Here is a 21548-nt window from a genome sequence, read left to right on the forward strand (position 1 = left end):
TATTTTTTAACGAATCTATTGAGATATCTAGTAGGTATTGTGTAGTCTTAAATTGTTAGTAGCCAAATGATTGTTAGTTAGTTTCGAGGATGCTGAGATAAAAATGAGTACCTTTTCTTACATCTTACTGTACCAGATTTATCCTTTATTATTAATCATGCTCTACCCCAACTCCAGGCCTGCCAACCCAAGAGTGGGGCAATGCGTGAGATTTGGTTTTGGGGCAATTGATGTATCAATGATAGTATATATAAAATTATGGAAATTGGGGCAAAAATCTCACACATTTTTCACGCATTTTCATTTTTTCTTTGGGGTGATTGCGTGAGTTTCACGCCCAATGCGTGAGAGTTGGCGAGTATGCCCAACTCGTTTGCTCAACACCAAGTTGTGTGGTCATCTTGTTTTTGATGGGCAGCAACTAGGTGAGCTGGACAGCTACAAACCAAGCAGGGTTGGATATAGTTTAAGGTCTTTCTTGGTTTTGAGAATCAAAGATATTCATTTTGACCTCTACTTGATGATGCAATGTGATACAGTTTAGTGCGCCTGAAAGCGAATTACCATTTTGTAAAAAGAGTTATAACATTGATTTTCTTGTTCATGTTCATGTTATAACATTTAATTTTACCATAATGAACATACATGTATTTAAATTCTGTTACCTACTATTACGTTAATTTTTTTTACTATATTCCCATTATTGCAGTCTGTCGGTGTGACAATAACTGTTTTCCCTTTGATTTAATGCAAAAAATTTTTAGTCTGCATTATTTCTTGCCAGCAGTTGCCACTTGGTATGGCCTATATTCATAGTCTTCAATATTATGCCTTAAAATTTCAATCTAGGCCTTCACTGATTGCTGGCCTTTACTCAGGCACGATCTAAAGTGCTAGAAAAGTGTGAATGGTTTCGTTCGTTTTATTTGCAGGAATTCCATTAGTGGCGTAGCCACGACTACTGGGCTCTCCTAGCGAGAACGCTCCCTATATGTATGTATTTTCCCCCATACCGTATAATGGAACCCAAACCGGAAACCGTATAAGAAAGATAATTGATGTGATTGCTAATATGTTGGCTTAGTTACGGCCAAACTATAAGCATTAAAAAGTATTAGCGATATAAACATATAATAGAGACAGAAACAATATACAAAAAGTAATGCAAAATATGTAAGAGTGATTATATGCGAATACTATGAGAATATAATGTCAGAAATAAGTTCATGGCCCAGCGTCCGCCACAGTATCATAGTTTTCAGGGCAGGCGATTGTGATACGTCCTCTCAGCATGTCCAAAGCCATCTCAAATTCATTCGAATAAGGATGGCCATGAGTGATAGTATTTCTGTTCTGCTCAATTTCTCAGTATCAGGGACCTTATCCTTCCACGGAATAACCATGATTGATTATAAATGTCTCGACACCTGCTCACAGCTTGTCAGTTTGCGCACCATAGACAATCAATCAGTTTGCGCACTATAGACAGTCAATCATTCAGCACCATACAACTAAGCTGCTAGCACTTTAGACTGATATACCAGGCGCTTCACTTGATTGAAAGACTGGTTGATCTAGAGCTTAGTCCTAAAATTTTCATTCTGTCTGTTAACATGTTGTTACTAAGGTGTTCAAATATCAACAATTACTTGCTGTCAGGGGCTACATTGTATAAAGGAAGAGCCTTGCTGGACCAAATGTTAATTTTTACTCGAATGACTAATCAGTCAATCATCTACTATGTTTAACCTACTAGTTAATAACAAAAACCATGAAATAATTTTTCTAAAGGAATGACTAGTAGCTGGACATTCAGAGATATTATGAAAATACAAACACAATCTAGCAGCTTTAAAATAGTTAATTGTTAAGATAATTTAAAGGTTGACTTGCAACAAAATTCACATTTCAGTTATTTGGTATCAAAAGGTTCACCATGTCTTACTCTGCTGTGCTGTAAGTTCAAATTATGTGGAAATGTGATTATAAGCTCTTAAAAGCTCAAAAACGAACAGTTAATTGCAGCCATCACGAAAATCCCATCACGGTTGGAATCCCTCTCGAAATGGCTCAAATGTGACATAGTTGATCACGGTGTGCTTCTGTTTACATTTTTATGCAACTTCGTCGAAATATTTTCACAGATATACTTCACGCATTCAACAAAATCATGTCTATTGTCCTTACGCATCTATTTCATCATCATTGTAATGCCGTCACCTTGAGCACTGATATCTCAAAACCTAGTCTAAAGATTCGTTTAATTTTTTAACCTTAACTCGAGGGGGTCCATATCATCCTCCGATAAACATGAGGAGCCTGTTGGTCACCTGTGATAGTCGAAAAATGCTGCAGAAGTTGTTCGCGCCATTTGGCAGAAAAAATGGGTCACATGATCAGGTTATGACTAGATGATTAGACTAAGCCGAAACAAAATTGTAAAGTAGCGAGCATCTTTAATTGATACGGGCTTTTCGGTAAAACCCGAAGTGTTTGTCATAAACTAGTGTTACAAGAAGTGTTATATTGAACCTTTTATTGGCATTTCATTGCACGTGATAACATCACGTGCCAAACCAATAACCAGAGTTGAGTACGTCCTCAAAATAAAGGGATTCCAACCGACTGCCATTTTCTTTAGCTGTTCGTTTCTGAGCTTTTAAGAGCTTGTAATCACATTTCAACATATTTTGGACCTACAACACAGCAGAGTAAGACATGGTGAATCTTTTGATCCCAAATAACTGTAATGTGAATTTTGTTGCAAGTCAACCTTTAACTTTACCAGAAATACAAAATTTATATTTTCTTCATATTGCGCTTGTTTATAAGAGGTTGAACCTATCTTTGGTGTAAACTCAGTAAAGTCATTAATGTTTGAGCTGTTTAAACTACCATAAATGAGCAGTTCTATTTTGATAGCTCTGGCACTAGTTGTATGTAGAAAGTCTAATGGCTAAATCTAACTAGAGCATTAAGTGTTCATCTTCTCATCAATTTTACTGCAATTACTGAATATCCAAACAAATATGACAAATAAGCTGCATATGAATAGAAGTGCAGGTTGAGCTTTAAAGCTAATTCTTTTAATAGGAATTAATCCAATTATGTTCAATATATTTTAGAGGTTTTCTCCTCTGTACTTCATAATGGCACTACGACAAGGTTTGACCGTGATCATTGGAACTAAGGTCACTAGGTGTACAGTAGCCAAGTCATGTGGTAAGTACTCAGCGTTAACTTGCATTGGTACATTATTTTAAATAATGATTATGATAAGTGATGGTTGATACTATATAGGGGACCATTGCAGCCTTTATAGATTTCATCTAATGGCCAGATTTTTATATCATCTTACAAGATTTACATAAATGACCGAAATTTGTGTTGAACTTGAAAAAATATCATTATGTAGAAATCGCTACAAACTTGGGAGAAATGTGATTTTTAAATTCTTTTAAATACCATGAAAAGGCTAACATTAATTATGAATAAGATTTGCTATCTGTCAAAGGAAGTGACATTAAGTCTGCCTAGTGACTGCTGAAGTCATGGCTTATACATGTAGCTGTTGTTTTCCTTGTTACCTTACGGCTTCAGTGAGGGGTATTAGAGGCTACCTGAAGCAGCATGAACGACAGGCTTTATCCAAGGAACTTTTAGCCGCTTACCGTACAAGTAAGATCTCGGCTAAGGAACAGTCTCCATTTATTGGACCATACACTGAAGAAGAGAGGGCTACAGCACAAAAGTACAAGTATGGATTCATAGTTCTTTCTGTTTGTGTCACTATTCGATATCAAATCGGATGCAATGTCCCTTCTACTGAGAGGTTGTGAGAGCTTTGCAAACCTTGATGAACCTTATTCAAGTGCATTTCTCAAAGAACTATCATCCTTAGTAGTTCTATGTCTGCTGTAATCTTACTTTATGCATCTACATATATGTGTCCTCCAAGCATCTTCATGCTTTGCTATGAGAGCAGATTTGTATAAAATCTACAGAGTTGTTAAGCAAGACATTTCATTTCCTTCAAATTTAATCTACTATATAAACGGCAATCGTTGTCTGTGTATCTGTGTATCTGTGTGATTGATTGTCCGCCTTATAGAGTGCCGTACTTTTCGGACTATTACCCGCTACTAGGTATCTAGGGCGCTTTAACGGGAATCGCCGGTTAATACACGCCTCTATTATACATAACCTAATCATCATCGTTCTACACAAACACTTCATGTCCGGTTAGCGCGTAGTAATTTACACGCAATTAATATTTACTGCCAACGTGTACCGAGAAGGTCGAGTAAACGTTTGTTTCTTGCGGCCACTGGAAAAGCGCAATTCTCATCTACTAAATTTCCACATTGAAAAGGTAAGTGTTTCTTATTCAATGTTGTATTGTCTATGAATTGCCACACTTTCAATACATAACCCTTTCACTTGCGTCCATGTACAAATTTAGCTATCGGCCTACTGCCAGCCATTTTGCCGATAATGCTTCATGATATTTTTTTTTAATTTGAAACTCCATCTAGAATGTTTGTTTTATCTGTGTAATCACAAAAATCTGAATCGGCTATATGTCATCAACATAAGTAGTTATTTTTTTTCTAACTCGGACGCCTTTGATCAATTACACAAAAATGTTCGTTTTTAAGTTGGAAATCCCCAAACAAAGATTAAAATATTAAACTTTAGGCTAATTTTATAGAGAAATCTTAGGACAACACTGTCACTACCATAAAAGTCCTAAAGATCGTTGGTTATGTTATCAACGAATAATAAAATTCAGTTACTAGCAATTGCTGGGAAAGTCGCAAAAATGTGTCTACGGCGGTTGACCTTAGAAAACGCATAAATGAGTCTACTTCAGTGAAAGGGTTGAAAACGTTGGATTTGCCACTGTTTGTGATAGTAAACATGTTCACTTCCTTCTGAGTTACTTTTATTTTTTTCCAGCCACGAGTACTACAGCTACTACAGAACTTGCACGGGTACTGCTACTGCGTTTTACCTACTAAATTTCTACATCAAAAAGGTTAGTATTGTTGTATGTTATTGCTATTTACTATGTTATTGCTATTTTAATTATATGTGTAATCACACAAATTTGAATCGGCTATGTCATCAACATAAGTAATTGTTTTCTAACTCTGGCATTTTCAAAACTTACACAAAAATGGTTGCTTTTAACCACTTCGGGTACAATTACATAATCCAATTTCGTGTTCAGGTACGATTAAATCATGATGCTCTACAGATTATGACATGGGTCAACAAAATGTCATTTTAACCGTAGCAGCACTCACATTTTTACATAGAACACCTATACTTTTTGGAAAGCAGAGAAAATTCTGCATCTGATCGTATTATCTTATTTCAACAATTGAAAATAATAAATATTAAAAGTAGCATGAAATAGCAGTTTTATTAAAATTCGTGTTCTACGAACATATTTGACTAATAAGGGTAGCATGAAAATGTATAAAAGTATATATAATAACAAACAATTAAAACATTATACTGTGTATACAATGCAATCTACAGTCTCTTCCATAGCTGTTAACCTATCTTCGTCACCACTCTACTGGAAGTCTGCCATTTCTATCGTTGAATTGAAGCCTATACGCATCAACTACTAGCTACTACGCGTTGTTACTAACTGATCGAGATGTTGAACTTTGAACTCAAATTACTCGAAATTCTTTCATTTGACCATAGCTGTTTGACCAGTCCAATGTCTGCAAACATGTCTGAAGGTCATGCTTAGCTTTGTAGATATAGTGTAACTGTAAGCAGGCTCTAAATATAGATGGATGAGTAATGCAACTACGCAAAGCCTAAAAACTGGCTGATGAACATGAGAAGAATATACTCGAAGCCGCTATAGCGGCGCATGCACCCGAAGTGGTTAAGTTGGAAATTCTCAAACAAAGATTTAAAATTAAATTTTATAGAGAACTCTTTGGACAACACTGTCACTCCATACAAGTCTTAAAGATCGTTGGTTATGTTATCAACGAATAATAAAATTCAGTTACTAGCAATTGCTGGGAAAGTCACAAAAATGTGTCTATGGCGGTCGACCATAAAAAATGCATGAGTGAGTCTACTTCAGTGAAAGGGTTGAAAACTTTGGATTTGCCACTGTTTGTGATAATAAACATGTTCATTTCCTTCCGCAGCTGAGTTACTTTTACTTTTTTTTTCAGCTACGAGTACTACAGAACTACAGCTACTACAGAACTTGCACGGGCACTCCGAGCCTGGCGATAGGCGACGGTGAGAAGAAAGCGAACAGCGTATATTACAAAAAAGCAAACCATCTCATTCAATTTTAGAAATGCTTGAAGCAGTACAATGCCTTCCAAAAAGCCTACTGCTCAAACGCAAGAACAGATTGATTCCCATAGAAAAAGAGACCGAATTCGCAAAGCAGCAGCTAGATGAGCAGAAACTGCAAAGCAAACACAGCTACGCCCACAACGAAACGGAACTGCTACTGCAGTTGCTAGAAGAGCAGAAACCGCCGAACAAACACAGGTACATCGAGAGTGGGCCAGAATAGATGCTGCAGCTGCTAGAAGTGCAGAAACTACTGAACCAACCCCAGCAGCAACTCAAACGGCTCAGAGCAGTCGCTACATCGGCCAGACGTGCATAAACCTCTGAGCAGATGCAGCGGCGACAAGACATGATGCACTAGCTACAAAAGCTGCTACCAGGTGCCGTGTATGGACAGAAAACTTCACACTTGACTACAGTCCTGCAACACAGTATAGGGTTGAATTTTTTTATGGGACGAATGTCCAAAACTGCCCCAGATGTAATGCCTTACGTTGGAAAGGCGAGAGGCCATATATGTAGTTTATGTGGTAGATTTTTTTGATAATAAATTTTATCAACAAACGCATTACTGCTGCACAGTTTGTATATACCATGTCAAAACACAGGCTATAGACGAAGAACTGGTGAGTCATGATTAGTGTTTCAAGCATGCAGAAGTCTCAATTCAATAAATGCTGGCGATAGCTAAGCAGTGCAATAGCAAAATATTTTCTAGAATTTCTTAAAGTATGTAAAACTTTTCAATACTGCCAGTTTGAAGAACGTCAGTTTGCCTAGCAATGTCAATTTCATTATCAGTTCTGTGTACAAAATTAGGACAATTCCGATTTGAGTGGTTCAAGACTGATGCATTGTAGACTAGCTGTAAAACACATTGCATATTTTCATTGGTCTCTCCAACATTATTGACATGTACAACTGCATATGTGTATGCAGTCAGATCAGCACAAAAAATTCAGTAGAATGCATATTTGGAGTTGTTTTACAGTATGAAAGACAACTCTCAATAAAACTATTGCTTTACGTAAATCTGTTCCCGAACACGGGTAATGCAGCTAGTTATGTATATTTTATTTTGTTTGTTGTTGTTTCCAAATTTGAACACCAAGTATGATTAAGTGATGAAAGAACTTATCCTATCGTTCTGTTGAACATAGATATATGCACCCAGAGTTCATGCCTCCTTTGGAACCAGAACACAGAGATGCCGTCAGAGAAGTATTGGAACGTGAGGATATGATTAAACGGAGAGCAAGTCTAGAAATTCCAGAGTTTTATGTTGGTAAGTATATTCGGCATGAACTGACTGACTGGGTGCTGCACCAAAACAGGTTCACCTCAAATTTAGGAACTTACATGTTCAGATATTGTTATGTATTTGGTGCCGATTTTTCACATGCATTTATAATTATTATAGGTTTCCTTTATCAAATCTCTAATGTAGATTTTTTACCGATGAGCCATAGACACAGTAGACTATTTATTTACCAATGAGCCATAGACGCCGTAGACTATCTATTTACCGATGAGCCATAGACACCGTAGACTATCTATTTACCGATGAGCCATAGACACCTTAGACTATCTATTTACCGATGAGCCATAGACACCGTAGACTATCTATTTACCGATGAGCCATAGACACGGTAGACTTTCTATTTATCGATGAACCATAGACACCGTAGACTATCTATTTACCGATGAGCCATAGACACTGTAGACTATCTATTTACCGATGAGCCATAGACACGGTAGACTATCTATTTACCGATGAGCCATAGACACAGTAGACTATCTATTTACCGATGAGCCATAGACACTGTAGACTATCTATTTACCGATAAGCCATAGACACTGTAGACTATCTATTGCAAAAAGAAGTAAACTAGGTTTGATCATTTCATTCATCAATTGCCATTACTTTTTATGCCTTTCAAGTTGTTAATTTAATAGGAATGTTAATTTAATACAATTATTTATTGATTATTATTACGTATCACTAATTTTTTGTTGGCAACTCTTCCATATTATATATAGGCTAATAATAATATAATTTAAGTACCAGCTGCATTGACGCTATTGATTCTGGTTTATGTTCTGCTGCAATCATCTGTTGCATATGAGATCAAATTTAGTGTTTAGCTATCGCAATATCGCGCTAAACAACTCATTATTTAAAATATGTTTTTGTAAGCATTTCGGTGAAGACCAAATAAAAGTTAAAATCTAATTTTTTGATGAGAGGCTAGTACAATATTACATCAGCTTGGCAGCGTTTTCTGCAGCAACTCGATATCTAGGGGCACTATCATACAACGCTAGACATTTAATGTATATTCTTCTTTCCTCAGGCACCCTCATGGCTACCACTCTCTCTGACCCCTATGCTGATGGCGGCGAATCACGCTTCGTTGGAATTTGTATTCAGCGCAATAGTTACGGATTGCGACACAATTTTACCCTTAGAAATGTCATTGACAAGCAAGGCATAGAAATTATGTACGAATTGTATAACCCGACCATCAAGAAGATAGAGGTACTTTCATTGGTTTTCCATTTCATCCTTATATCCAATGAATGTTGAGAAATGCATTGTTTTCTTCACAATTCTATAGTAGTAACGCAGTCAAACATCGACCTATGACTATCTCTACATATGAGTTTTTCAGCATACAACATAAAGTATGACCGCAAGTCTGCTTGACATACGAAGTAATTCTCATATACAGTAGGGGCTCCTACAACATAAATAATCCATTCCAGGAACATTTACGCTATTGGGAATTTACTTTGTAAGAACGGTAAAATACATGTAAATTGCATAATCCATTCCAAGATTTTTACTAACTCACCTCTTTGGCCGTGCAAAAAGGAAACTTGACTTGACTACTTAAATTTGCTGGCTGTACCATAACTGCAGTATTATTAGTTTGCATCAACAACTTTCTCCTTTTTATGATCAATTTCACTGGTTTTATAGACCACGATTGTGAGGATTTTACAATAAGTTGATGGACACATCATTTTTTTCTAAACCATAAAGTCTATTCTGCAAAGTAAAACTAATAACAAATATTTTATACGCCTACAATAAAGCAAAATAACAAAATCTTTGTTTAATAGAAAACAGATCTACCTGTTCGTTGTCGATCTGTATCCATGGGTCAAGGTTAGGATAAAAGAGAACTTTCGACGATACTCCAACTTGTGACATTCAGATTGGTAGACCGAGGCTGCAACACCTGCACCACTCGATCGCCTTTAAAGCACATAAATTACATAATCTTTTTATTATTTATTTCAACACATCAGAGTCTTGGCTTTCGAATGAGCCTATATTCAATACACAAAGAATAATAGAACTATGAAAAACGGGGTGTCAAAAGTCCGTCCTGCAAAAAAGACACTTGGTTTAGGTACTCAAAATGTGATGTCATAATTCTCATTTAGCCTTAGGTCGTCGATCCCTTTCGCTGCCATTGAGGCTGCGTTTTTCTGTGACAATCGGTGCTGTTAAACCCGAAGAGCGCTAATAATAAACTAAGATTCTAGATAGTCAACAATGCCCGCGATCGTGCTAACGCTGACCAATACAAACACATGTTCTGGGTTAATTAGTTATGCTTCAATAAATGTACTGTCGTTGATAAAGGTAATGAAATCACATCGATTAAATTATGACCTGCTGTTGCGTGGCCCTAGGACTAAATGTCAATCACACTTTCGTGAGATCACGCAATGCTTGAAATTAATTAGTCTCAGTCGTCAACCTCAACATCACATTAAAAATAAAGAGCTAGTGCATAATATCATCGGGGAAAATATAGTATGGTTCTTGGAGTCTGAGGTACTTATCATAACAATAATATGTACATGGAGAACTAATGACACTGACTCCTTTGTCATCTTCATTTGTGCTACCTTCGCCTGCCACTAGCGTCATTATCGTAGTTGATAAATAAGCGGTAAGAGCACACAACAACGAATATGAGAATTGTGACGTCACAATTTTCGAGACTATGCCAGTAAACTTTTTTGCGGTAGAGCTCTGGGGAAATCCTATAAACACCAACCAATGTCTGTCTCACCATGGCAAACAGTAGCTCATTCGAAAGCCAAGACTCTGATGTATTAAAATATACAATAAAAAAATTATGTAATTTATGTGCTTTAAGTATTTATGAAAAACTGCGCAGCTATCCTATTCTCTGTTTTGTCGGCACATTTGACTATCTATTACGACGAACTAGAATATTGTGAAAGTTGCATGTATAATAGATATAACGCTATGCGCACGTCATTCTTTTTCCGCAAATGCGGCGAGATAGACTAATATTAATTAGAGTTAATTAACTAACAATCGAATTAGAGAACTCGCCCGACTTGAAACATTACGTTATATGGAATTTTTTATGTAATAGGAAGCATAGACCTCACATAAATTTTTTGCATTATCTGGAATTTACGTTATAGGAGCGTCATATTTACGTTATTTGTACTACGAAATTTTTGTAAACATTGAAGTATTGGAAGTAACAGTACAAAAAATAAAAATAAGTTGCATATTTTATAATTTTTTTGTTCAAGTGAATATGAACTTGTATTTCAATCATATTAGTTAAAGTGTCGAAGTATGAATCATATCAATAACAGCAAGTTGAGCTCTTGTTAACTTATAGCAAGTTAAACTCTTGTTAACTTATAGCAAGTTGAGCTCTTGTTAACTTATAGCAAGTTGAGCTCTTGTTAACTTATAGCAAGTTGAGCTCTTGTTAACTTATAGCAAGTTGAGCTCTTGTTAACTTATAGCAAGTTACGCTCTTGTTAACTTATAGCAAGTTAAACTCTTGTTAACTTATAGCAAGTTGAGCTCTTGTTAACTTATAGCAAGTTAAACTCTTGTTAACTTATAGCAAGTTGAGCTCTTGTTAACTCATAGCAAGTTAAGCCACATATTTCTATTGCTACCTTTATCACCGAATCTATGTAGTATGTAGTATTGCCTTATCTACGCTTCTCTACATATTTTTCTAATTTTAAATAACAATAAAAACTTCTTTTTGCTGATTATTACTTAAATAAATTTTTTTTTACATCTAGTTTTTATATTTATGCATTTTAATTTGATGCCCATTTCTTTGAAGTGGTTACCATTGCATTTGGAGCTCTGGAACAAATTAAACTAAGTACAACGTATTCCTATAAGAATATTTGTTTTAACACAACCATTTTAACATTTAAAGTAAATATCGAAATGCATAAACCTTCTATGTCAAGGTTGAACTATATATTGCAGTGGGAAAGGGGATGCAGCTTTTTGCAAAAATCAATATTTGCCAATTATAAAACTCAATATTAGCTGATAATTTACTCCTCTTTATAATGATTCACATTTTCAAGTGATTGATGACAGTTTTGGCATATAGTTTTCTTGTCTTCAGGTTTTAAAGTTAGAAAAAAGACTCGATGATGACCTATCATACCTACGAGATGCGCCTGACATCTATAGCACAGTTCCATTTGATATTGAGGTTACACCTCACCCCAAGGGTGCTCCTGTACCGATCAACTCCACTAAGGCAAGATCAGAACAGCCATTAGAATTAGAACAGAATTAGGGTCATCTATTTGAAAGGATTTTTACAAACCTTTACTTGTAACAACTTCGGTATTTCCATTTATATATGAAACACATTCAGCTTTGTGTTTCGTGGCCTAATTTCTAAGCCATATTCCATTTTTGCACTGTTTATGCGTTATTTAATATCGTCATTAGTCTGTTAGTGTGTGTCTCTAAGTCCGCATAAATGCCATGAATTTCCAAAGTTTTTGCCCAACTCCTTCCAAGCTTCACACTCATATGCTCTGTGCCTTCCTACATGTTACCAAACATATCTGGTTTCAAAATCCTAAGAGCCCAACCTCTTATGCCTATCTGATTAGACACTATTTCTACCACTGCTGTACTAGCCATAGATAAAGTTCTACCACTACTGTACTAGCCATAGATAAAGTTCTACCACTACTGTACTAGCCATAGATAAAGTTCTACCACTGCTGTACTAGCCATAGATAAAGTTCTACCACTGCTGTACTAGCCATAGATAAAGTTCTACCACTACTGTACTAGCCATAGATAAAATTCTACCACTACTGTACTAGCCATAGATAAAGTTCTACCACTGCTGTACTAGCCATAGATAAAGTTCTACCACTACTGTACTAGCCATAGATAAAGTTCTACCACTGCTGTACTAGCCATAGATAAAGTTCTACCACTACTGTACTAGCCATAGATAAAGTTCTACCACTACTGTACTAGCCATAGATAAAGTTCTACCACTGCTGTACTAGCCATAGATAAAGTTCTACCACTACTGTACTAGCCATAGATAAAATTCTACCACTACTGTACTAGCCATAGATAAAGTTCTACCACTACTGTACTAGCCATAGATAAAGTTCTACCACTACTGTACTAGCCATAGATAAAGTTCTACCACTGCTGTACTAGCCATAGATAAAGTTCTACCACTGCTGTACTAGCCATAGATAAAGTTCTACCACTACTGTACTAGCCATAGATAAAGTTCTACCACTACTGTACTAGCCAGAGATAGTTTTGCAAAAGCAAATGACTGCAATGCCCGTAGCAAAACATATTTTTAGCATAATTGATAGTTAGCTGTGTACTTGTAGCTACAATATTTTGTTCCTGTCATTGACCCATTCTTCCTCTTGTACATAATAATCATACTGAATGATTGTAAATTATCCCGTGAGCAAGTTATCCCTGGTTAAAATTAAGTTGTCTGTCATCTTTAAAAATGCTTTAACTATGCCACTGCTACAACGCGATTAGCATCAAATGTTAAATAATTACAGCCACATAAATATGCAGTTAAATCAAGGTCGATGTTATTTACTACAGGTGCTGCTAAACCCTCGACCGTGGAGGGTGAAATGGGAGCTACATATAAACAAACTCAAAGGTGTTGACATCGGCAGCATTATCGGTGAAACCTCAGAAAAGAGGATGAAGCGAACATATCATAAACAGAATACAAAGGTAATCAACCTAGAGCATAACACTCAGCTATGCGATATTGATATCAGCTGAACGAGATGGTGTTCTATCTATCTTGGCTTTTTTTTACTGAGTAGGAAAATTTTATTAGATGCCACATCACCGGTAATGAATTCGTGGAATTAAAATGGTCGCGAGTGAATGCCGGATCTTTGTGAATTTTGTGGTAAATCTGGTCTCAGTCGATTTCAACTAGTCTCAGTATGAGTAATCAGAGGCAAGTACAGTGTTGTTATGTGATAGCAAGAAGGTTGTTCGAAAACCGAGTTGTTCGAGATTCCAAACAAATTTTACCATTAGAGTATATGTATGTAAATTTTAATCTGTTCCAAGGCAAGAAAACATCTTTGGTAAAGTTTTTTTTTCAACATTTTACGCCATAAACTACTGTATACTGCATACTATAAATAAAAATGGGTATATATAGAGTGTGTTTAATTTTAATAGGGTGTCAGGCTGGCCTAGTGGAAGCATCTTTGACTATCAACCATGGGGTTGGTGGTTCGAGCCCTGCTTAATGCCAATCTGACAAAAAGCTCTCATCAAGCTTTCAAACCTAAATTGCTGGGTCTTTCGGATCTAGACCTTAACTTGGAGGCCCCGTGTACCACACTGACTATGTGGGCACATTAAAGATCCACCTCTGTCCTTCGCACATTGGACAAGTGAAATGGCTACCTGGCTCTGTCAGATTGGACGTGTTGCAGAGTGCATCCTTTTGGGTTAATCTGACAGTTCCAGAAGTGTTGATAAGTGTTAGGACCATTCAACGTAGCTTTTAAAAATCTAGTCCTGGCGGTGTTTTTCTACTAGAACATGAAAACACTACCAAGCATTGTCACTACATGACAGAAGCATGCCATTACTTACTTATTTAATTTTAATAGAAGGTTTTCTATTTATGATGATGAAAAAAGAAAACAAAAGTAAACATTTTGTATGTTTTGCTTTTAAAATATCCAAAACATTAAAGGTTAAGATACAACAATAGTTGCAGAAATTGATAACGATACAGCACGAAAATACAGCAGATCAGTTACATCAAAAATCGTAAGAAAAGGAAAATATAAACAGCAATGGCACGTTTGCTTCACATCATTGATGGAGGATCCTCCTCCAAAACAATTTAGGATAACTCGTCTGGAGGAGTTATCTCCCTAGCAAATTTTTTCGGTAGAGGAGATGTTGTCCCAAATAGTTCCTCTCTTTTTGTAAAGAATTTATGAAGGGTAAATTGCGTCTCCGTTTGTTACAAATGTTTCCATGCTGTTTCCAGAGCTGTTCCAATTCCAATACGCATGCTCCAGTTTGGTTGAGATTGAATTTATGTTTGAGATCCGAGACGAACAAATCTCAAAATCTTTGGTCGAAAACTGAGTTGGTCGAGAACTGAAGCGTTCGAGAACCAAGGTTTCACTATATATTGGTTTGAACTGAGGCCTGAGCTGGTTCAACCTCGTCATACCACATTAAACTTGGTCTTTTATCTATATGCACCCTGTCAATGATAACCCTAGCAATGTGTGGATATTAAATACATGCTAAGTGATACCAGATATGTGATATTAGATATGTGATACTAGATACAGTGTACCCTCAGGAGACGATTGTGATTGGCATCCCACAGTGAAAAAATCTTGCGTAAGGTATAGAAACCATAGTAATTAGTGTATATAATGCAAACATCCCCTGGTAACAATCGTCAAAATTTTGTATGAGTGCCGTACATATTAAAAATGAGTAACAAAATAGTATGTTAACCTTAGTAACCATAGTTGCTTACAGTAACTTTATTGTATTTAGTGGTTATGATCTGCAATAAAATGTACCATGTGCGGTACGTACTGTAGGGAGTTCGGACCTTCAGGACAGATAACATAACGTATCACATAAACTTTGAATTAACCTCAAATAAATTTAGTTTACTAAACACACAGCTATGTTTTAGTATGTATTTTCAACTATTTTACTGAATTTCAATTTTTTATTACTAAGTTTTGATCACTTGTCAGTTTCTGTCTTCGCTTTCACTATAACTGCTAGTGGACCTGTCAGTTTCTGTCTTCGCTTTCACTATAACTGCTAGTGGACCTGTCAGTTTCTGTCTTCGCTTTCACTATAACTGCTAGTGGACCTGATTAAAATCTTTTTCTACCTAATTTGGCAAGAAAACCCGAACGATGCCATATTTGCATTGAAGGGGATTTTTGTTAGCAGTTTAAGGGAAGTTGTCTGACCACTGACCTTCTGTTTGAAGGAATCTCAACTCCAACATTTTTACTGGTTTTAAAGGGAAAATATTACCGTTTTACACACGAGAATTGCTGAACTGATAGAGATCGGTCATCAAATCTCTTTTAGGCGTTGTAAAACTATTTTCGGCTAACAGCATTCCGGTGGCTTCGTTATTTTGACGTACATAATGAGCACATCACCGGCTGCCAAATTTGTTAAATTCGTAGGGTGAAACAAGATTTGTATGATGAGGTGATAAATCATCCCGTTTCACTTTGTAAGGTGAAAAACCGTACATCAGGGTAATTGTATCCGGAGTGTGCATACTGGTATGTGGTATTAGATATGTAATATTAAATATGGTATATTGGATATGTGATATTAGATATGTGGTATTAAATATGGGATTTTAGATATGGGATATTAGATATGTTATATTAGATATGTGATATTAGATATGTGATATTAGATATATGATATTAGATATGTGATATTAGATATGGGATATTAGATATGTGATATTAGATATGGGATATTAGATATGTGATATTAGATATGTGATATTAGATATGTGATATTAGATATGTGATATTAGATATGTGGATATTAGATATGTGGATATTAGATATGTGATGTTAGATATGTGGATATTAGATATGTGATATTAGATATGGGATATTTGATATGGGATATCAGATATGTGATATTAGATATGTGATATTAGATATGTGGATATTAGATATGGGATATTAGTTATGTGATATTAGATATGTGATATTAGATATGTGATATTAGATATGTGGATATTAGATATGTGGATATTAGATATGTGATGTTAGATATGTGGATATTAGATATGGGATATTAGATATGGGATATTTGATATGGGATATCAGATATGTGATATTAGATATGTGATATTAGATATGTGATATTAGATATGTGGATATTAGATATGTGGATATTAGATATGTGGATATTAGATATGTAATGTTAGATATGTGGATATTAGATATGTGGATATTAGGTATGTGATATTAGATATGTGATATTAGATATGGGATATTAGATATGTGGATATTAGATATGGGCTATTAGATATGTGATATTAGATGTGTGATATTAGATATGTGGATATTAGATATGTGATATTATATGTGATATTAGATATGTGATATTAGATGTGATATTAGATATGTGATATTAGATATGTGGATATTAGATTTGTGATATTTGATATGTGATATTAGTTATGTGGATATGAGATATGTGATATTAGATAAGTGATGTTAGATATGTGGATATTAGATATGTGATATTAGATACGCAACTGGTAAGTCTCATTAACAATATATCCGCAGTCATTTGGCAGCAACTACTGGTTTATTATTAAGCTTAAAGGTTGACTTGCAATAAAATTCACATTACAGTTATTTGGTATCAAAAGATTCACCATGTCTTACTCTGCTGTGTTGTAAATGCCAAATATGTGGAAATGTGATTACAAGATCTTTAAAGCTCAAAAATGAAAAGCCGCCGTAGATTGGAATCTCTTTATTTCTCGGACGTAGTCATGAAATTTGGTTATCGTCTTGTCATGTGATGTTCTCCCGTGAATTGAAAGGGCAATAAAAAGCTCAATATAAAACTTATCGTAGCACTAGTTTATGACAAACACTTCTGGTTTTACCGAAGACCCTGTATCAAATATAGATGCTCGCTATTTTACAGTTTTGTTTCGGTTTGGTCTAATCGGCAAGTCGTAATCTGATCATGTGACCCAATACTTCGCATATAATTTCTGTAGCACTTTTCGATTATCACAAATGACCAACAGGCTCGTCATGATTCTCAGACAATGATATGTACTCCTTCAAAATTAAACAAATTTTTACGGTAAGTTATAAGATATCACTGCTAAAAGTGACAGCATTAAAATGGCGATAAAATAGACGCGTAAGAACAATAGACATGGTTTTATTGAATGCGTGAAGTATATTTGTGAAATATTTCGACGAATAAGGTTGCATGAAAGTGCAATCAGAAACCATCTAACACAGCTACGTCATATTTGAGCCATTTTGGAAAGAGAATCCAAACTACGGCGGTCTCGTGTGGCTGCGATTAACTGTTCATTTTTGAGCTTTTAAGAGCTTGTAATCACATTCCCACATATTTTGCACCTACAGCACAACAGAGTAAGACATGGTGAATCTTTTCACATCAAATAAATGTAATGTGAATTTTGTTGCAAGTCAACTTTTAAAGAAGCTGTGATCACTCGATCGGCCTACTCTGATAGCGATGTGTTAGTAAGCCATCACTGATCCTAGCATTTGGCACGAAAGTTTCCTTCATTGTGGTTCAGTTGAAGCTGAATGCTGGACTGCAAACGCTGGTTATTATCTAATATGACTATCTCAACCAAATGGAAACTATTGTAAAATGGTTGGCGCAGATTCGGCTAAAATCTAATAGCGTGTAACATATGCTTATTGATAGAAAAGCTCAGAAATCTGCATTTTTTATAGCCCAATATTGTACAGCACAAAATATACTATTAAGCATGTGGTCACGCAATATGCTTTTTACTCTAGCTATAATTACTGTCCAATTGATGTGCTGCTTATGTTGTATCAACTATTGGAGGTTATTTAATTCATAAGAGTCATTTAGTAAAGTTACTCTCAAAAATTATAGCATTGACACATGATACTAGTTTATGAAACCTACAGTTAGTAAGTTCTGGCAAATCAATAGGTTGGGTCTTAGAATTACAAGGTGAGACTGATTCTATAAATCTACATGTAAAACCTATATTGTAATTTAATAGTGTAGTGAAATAAATAAGGAGTGATTAATACACTGCGTTTTAAATTTTAAGAACTCCACATGCTATTTCATTACTTAAGTCTTATGAAAAGTTTTTTAAAGCGAGTTACTGTGTTTATTCATGGGAGCTATGGAAGGAAAACTTCCATTTCAAGTTATATTGCATAGCTGAAAGTTATCGTTTAATCAAATATAAATACAATACAATAATATATACCCTAGGACACTTATGAATTTGCGTCATCTAACTTTCGCATTTTCGCGGAGTCATTTATCTCGCGAAAATTTCATGAGCGAAACTAAACTATCATAACGAACGAGCGAAAACGCGAAATTAAATAGCTTTATTCATTATCCACAATAAAATCGTCATATTAGAAATGCAGGTAAACTTTGTGTGTGGTTGGGCTCATTGGGCATTTTCTGCTAAACTCAATAGTTAATACGCCGACTGAGCAGTGTGGCAAAGCAAATTGAGATAACAAGTTCTTTTGGAAAAGCAGGCCTGTATTCCCTGGTTGCAAATTGGGGCAGCTCATATTAGGCGACTACATGTAGTTATGAGCATCTGGGGGTTTGGAGGGGCGGTATCAGCCCCCTCAACAGGTTTATTTCATGTAGGGCCTCAACCGGGCATCTCACGTAAAGTTTTAAAAGATTTTATCGGAAAGTATAAACATTTTTTCTATTATTTGAGATATGTTTGTTTTAGGTGATGTGACTGCCAGGACGTTTTCAGATTAAAATAGGCTAAACTTGACTGCAGTTGAAACGCTCAGAAAAAAGACATCTTTTTTCTTTTGAGCGTTTTAACAAAGATCAATTTGGCTGATTTTATTTTAAGTTCATCCGAAGGTTTTTACTCTTTCGTTGGGCCATTGCCAAACGAATGTTTGGTAAAACTTGACCTTTTGCAAACCTTTATAAAAGTCGTAACAAAAATATTTTGCAGATCATGATAATAATGACGCCCAAGAACTATTAAAAGTTAACGTTTATCTCTATGGCTTGGAATAAAGTGATATTCTACAGCGATAAAAACCGATCCCGTAGCCGTTGGGCAAATAACTGTTCGAGTTGATGATGTTGAGGTCGAGTTATCTAAAGCAGTTTATCATTACGTGGGAACAGACCAAACTAATCCGTTCGAGTTAACCAAGTGTTCGTGATAAAATTTTACATTTTATCCGAGGGCGAGTTCTCCGAGTTTGACTATACTTAGCCGCCAAAGATTCATAAAAAGTTGGGGCGGCTCAGCTGGCCAGCCGCCCCAGGGAATACGGGCCTGTGGAAAAGCCAAGACAAATGAGGAAGATGGTGATATTAGTTTAGTCACTGAATTTGTAACTGATGAGGATAAAAGTCTGGTAGGGAAAGTCATAAAATTGAATAATAATTATTATAGCGATGAATTTTATTACCAACCAAAAACAATAAGAACCTTGAGCCATGGCCATCGCATGCTATAAATACTTGAGATACATATAATATTGGTGCCACATCAGTCACGGCAGCAAGGGCAAGGACCTAGACGTCATTGCTAGTCCATGAAACAAATAGCAGCAAGCGATCAAGTTGCATTGTCGATCTCACCCACACATTTCTACCCATGGTTCACAAATACAAACTAGTCCCAAATTGAAAAATTTTTTTACTAGTGAACTGGACCTGAGAAATCTAACTATGTTTGTTCTACTGCATTTATTTTCACATCACTATATTTTCGCACTCCTCAGATTCGCGAAATTAAGTTGCAGCGAAATTTTACTCTGTGTGGTACTCACGAAACTAAATACTAGCGAAATATAAGTGTCCTAGGGTAATACAAACTCTGAGATACAAGTATCGTTTGTTCCATGATTCAAGTAGTATGTCAATCAACTCGTATGTCGACCATCTCGTATGTCAATCAACTCGTATGTCGACCATCTCGTATGTCAATCAACTCGCATGTCAACCATCTCGTATGTCGATCAACTCGTATGTCAACCATCTCGCATGTCGATCAATTCGTATGTCAATCATCTCGTATGTCAACTATCTTATCTTGCATGTCAATCAACTCGTATGTCAATCAACTCGTATGTCAACCATCTCGCATGTCAATCAGCTTGTACGTCGATCATCTCGCATGTCAATCAACTCGTATGTCAACCATCTCGCATGTCGATCAATTCGTATGTCAATCATCTCGTATGTCAACTATCTTATCTTGCATGTCAATCAACTCGTATGTCAATCAACTTGCATGCCGATCAACTCGTATGTCAATCAACTCGCATGTTGATCAACCCGTATGTCAACCATCTCGCATGTTGATCAATTCGTATGTCAATCATCTCATATGTCAACTATCTTATCTTGCATGTCGATCAACCCGTATGTCAATCAACTCGTATGTCAACCATCTCATATTTCAATCAACTCGTATGTCAATCATCTCATATGTCAATCATCCCATATGTCAATCAACTCGTATGTCAATCATCTCATATTTCAATCAACTCGTATGTCAATCAACTCGTATGTCAATCATCAAGTGTGTGTACAAGTTTCGTTGCACACATTTAGTTCTAATAGCTTAAAACACCTGAATGATCTACTATAAAAAATTGGTCATAATGTCCTTTTAAATTCTGATTTTTGTTGCATAGACAGATGCTCTTTTTTGTAGCCCTGGGAGAAATATGACCTAATGAAAATGTATCGGGAGTCAGTTTGTTTGGAAGACCAGGATGAAGCCTATATTCACTTTATTAGAGAACATAAGAAGTTAGAAAACATACGTGCTGATAGGCTGAGAGTGCATCACAAACAGGAGACTATTTAAACCAAGTGATCATTCTTCATGAATACTTTTAAACATTGTAGCGCATTTGATACGAATGTTATACTAATGTGCCTTTTGAAATGACCTTTCAACATCACATTTTATCGATTGCACTATTTTTTTACGTTTACCTGATTATAATGGCAAACATGAGAAAGTTACTATTTCTGCAGGTTTTGTGTAGTCTGTATGGATCAAAATAGAACAATACAGAAA

General features: G+C 35.8%; 1 protein-coding gene across 1 annotated transcript; it reads left to right on the top strand.

The window, feature by feature from the left end:
* The first annotated feature begins 411 nt into the window (after nucleotides 1-411).
* On the top strand, nucleotides 412-21542 carry LOC137405482 (large ribosomal subunit protein bL19m-like). The gene is made up of 8 exons (XM_068091760.1): nucleotides 412-425; nucleotides 3126-3222; nucleotides 3601-3757; nucleotides 7506-7630; nucleotides 8700-8884; nucleotides 11790-11927; nucleotides 13280-13417; nucleotides 21177-21542. The coding sequence occupies exons 2-8, from the start codon at nucleotides 3150-3152 to the stop codon at nucleotides 21330-21332; spliced, it is 972 nt and encodes a 323-aa protein (XP_067947861.1). The 5' UTR covers nucleotides 412-425; nucleotides 3126-3149; the 3' UTR covers nucleotides 21333-21542.
* The last annotated feature ends 6 nt before the right edge of the window (nucleotides 21543-21548 follow it).

This window comes from Watersipora subatra, chromosome 9, assembly GCF_963576615.1.
Source record: "Watersipora subatra chromosome 9, tzWatSuba1.1, whole genome shotgun sequence".
NCBI classification, from domain to species: Eukaryota; Metazoa; Bryozoa; class Gymnolaemata; order Cheilostomatida; family Watersiporidae; genus Watersipora; species Watersipora subatra.

Coding starts and splice junctions, on each gene's coding strand:
- LOC137405482 (XM_068091760.1), top strand. CDS start 3,150: ATGGCACTACGACAAGGTTTGACCGTGATCATTGGAACTAAGGTCACT. Junction 8,885..11,789: donor CGACCATCAAGAAGATAGAG/GTACTTTCATTG, acceptor TCTTGTCTTCAG/GTTTTAAAGTTAGAAAAAAG. Junction 13,418..21,176: donor ATCATAAACAGAATACAAAG/GTAATCAACCTA, acceptor TCTTTTTTGTAG/CCCTGGGAGAAATATGACCT.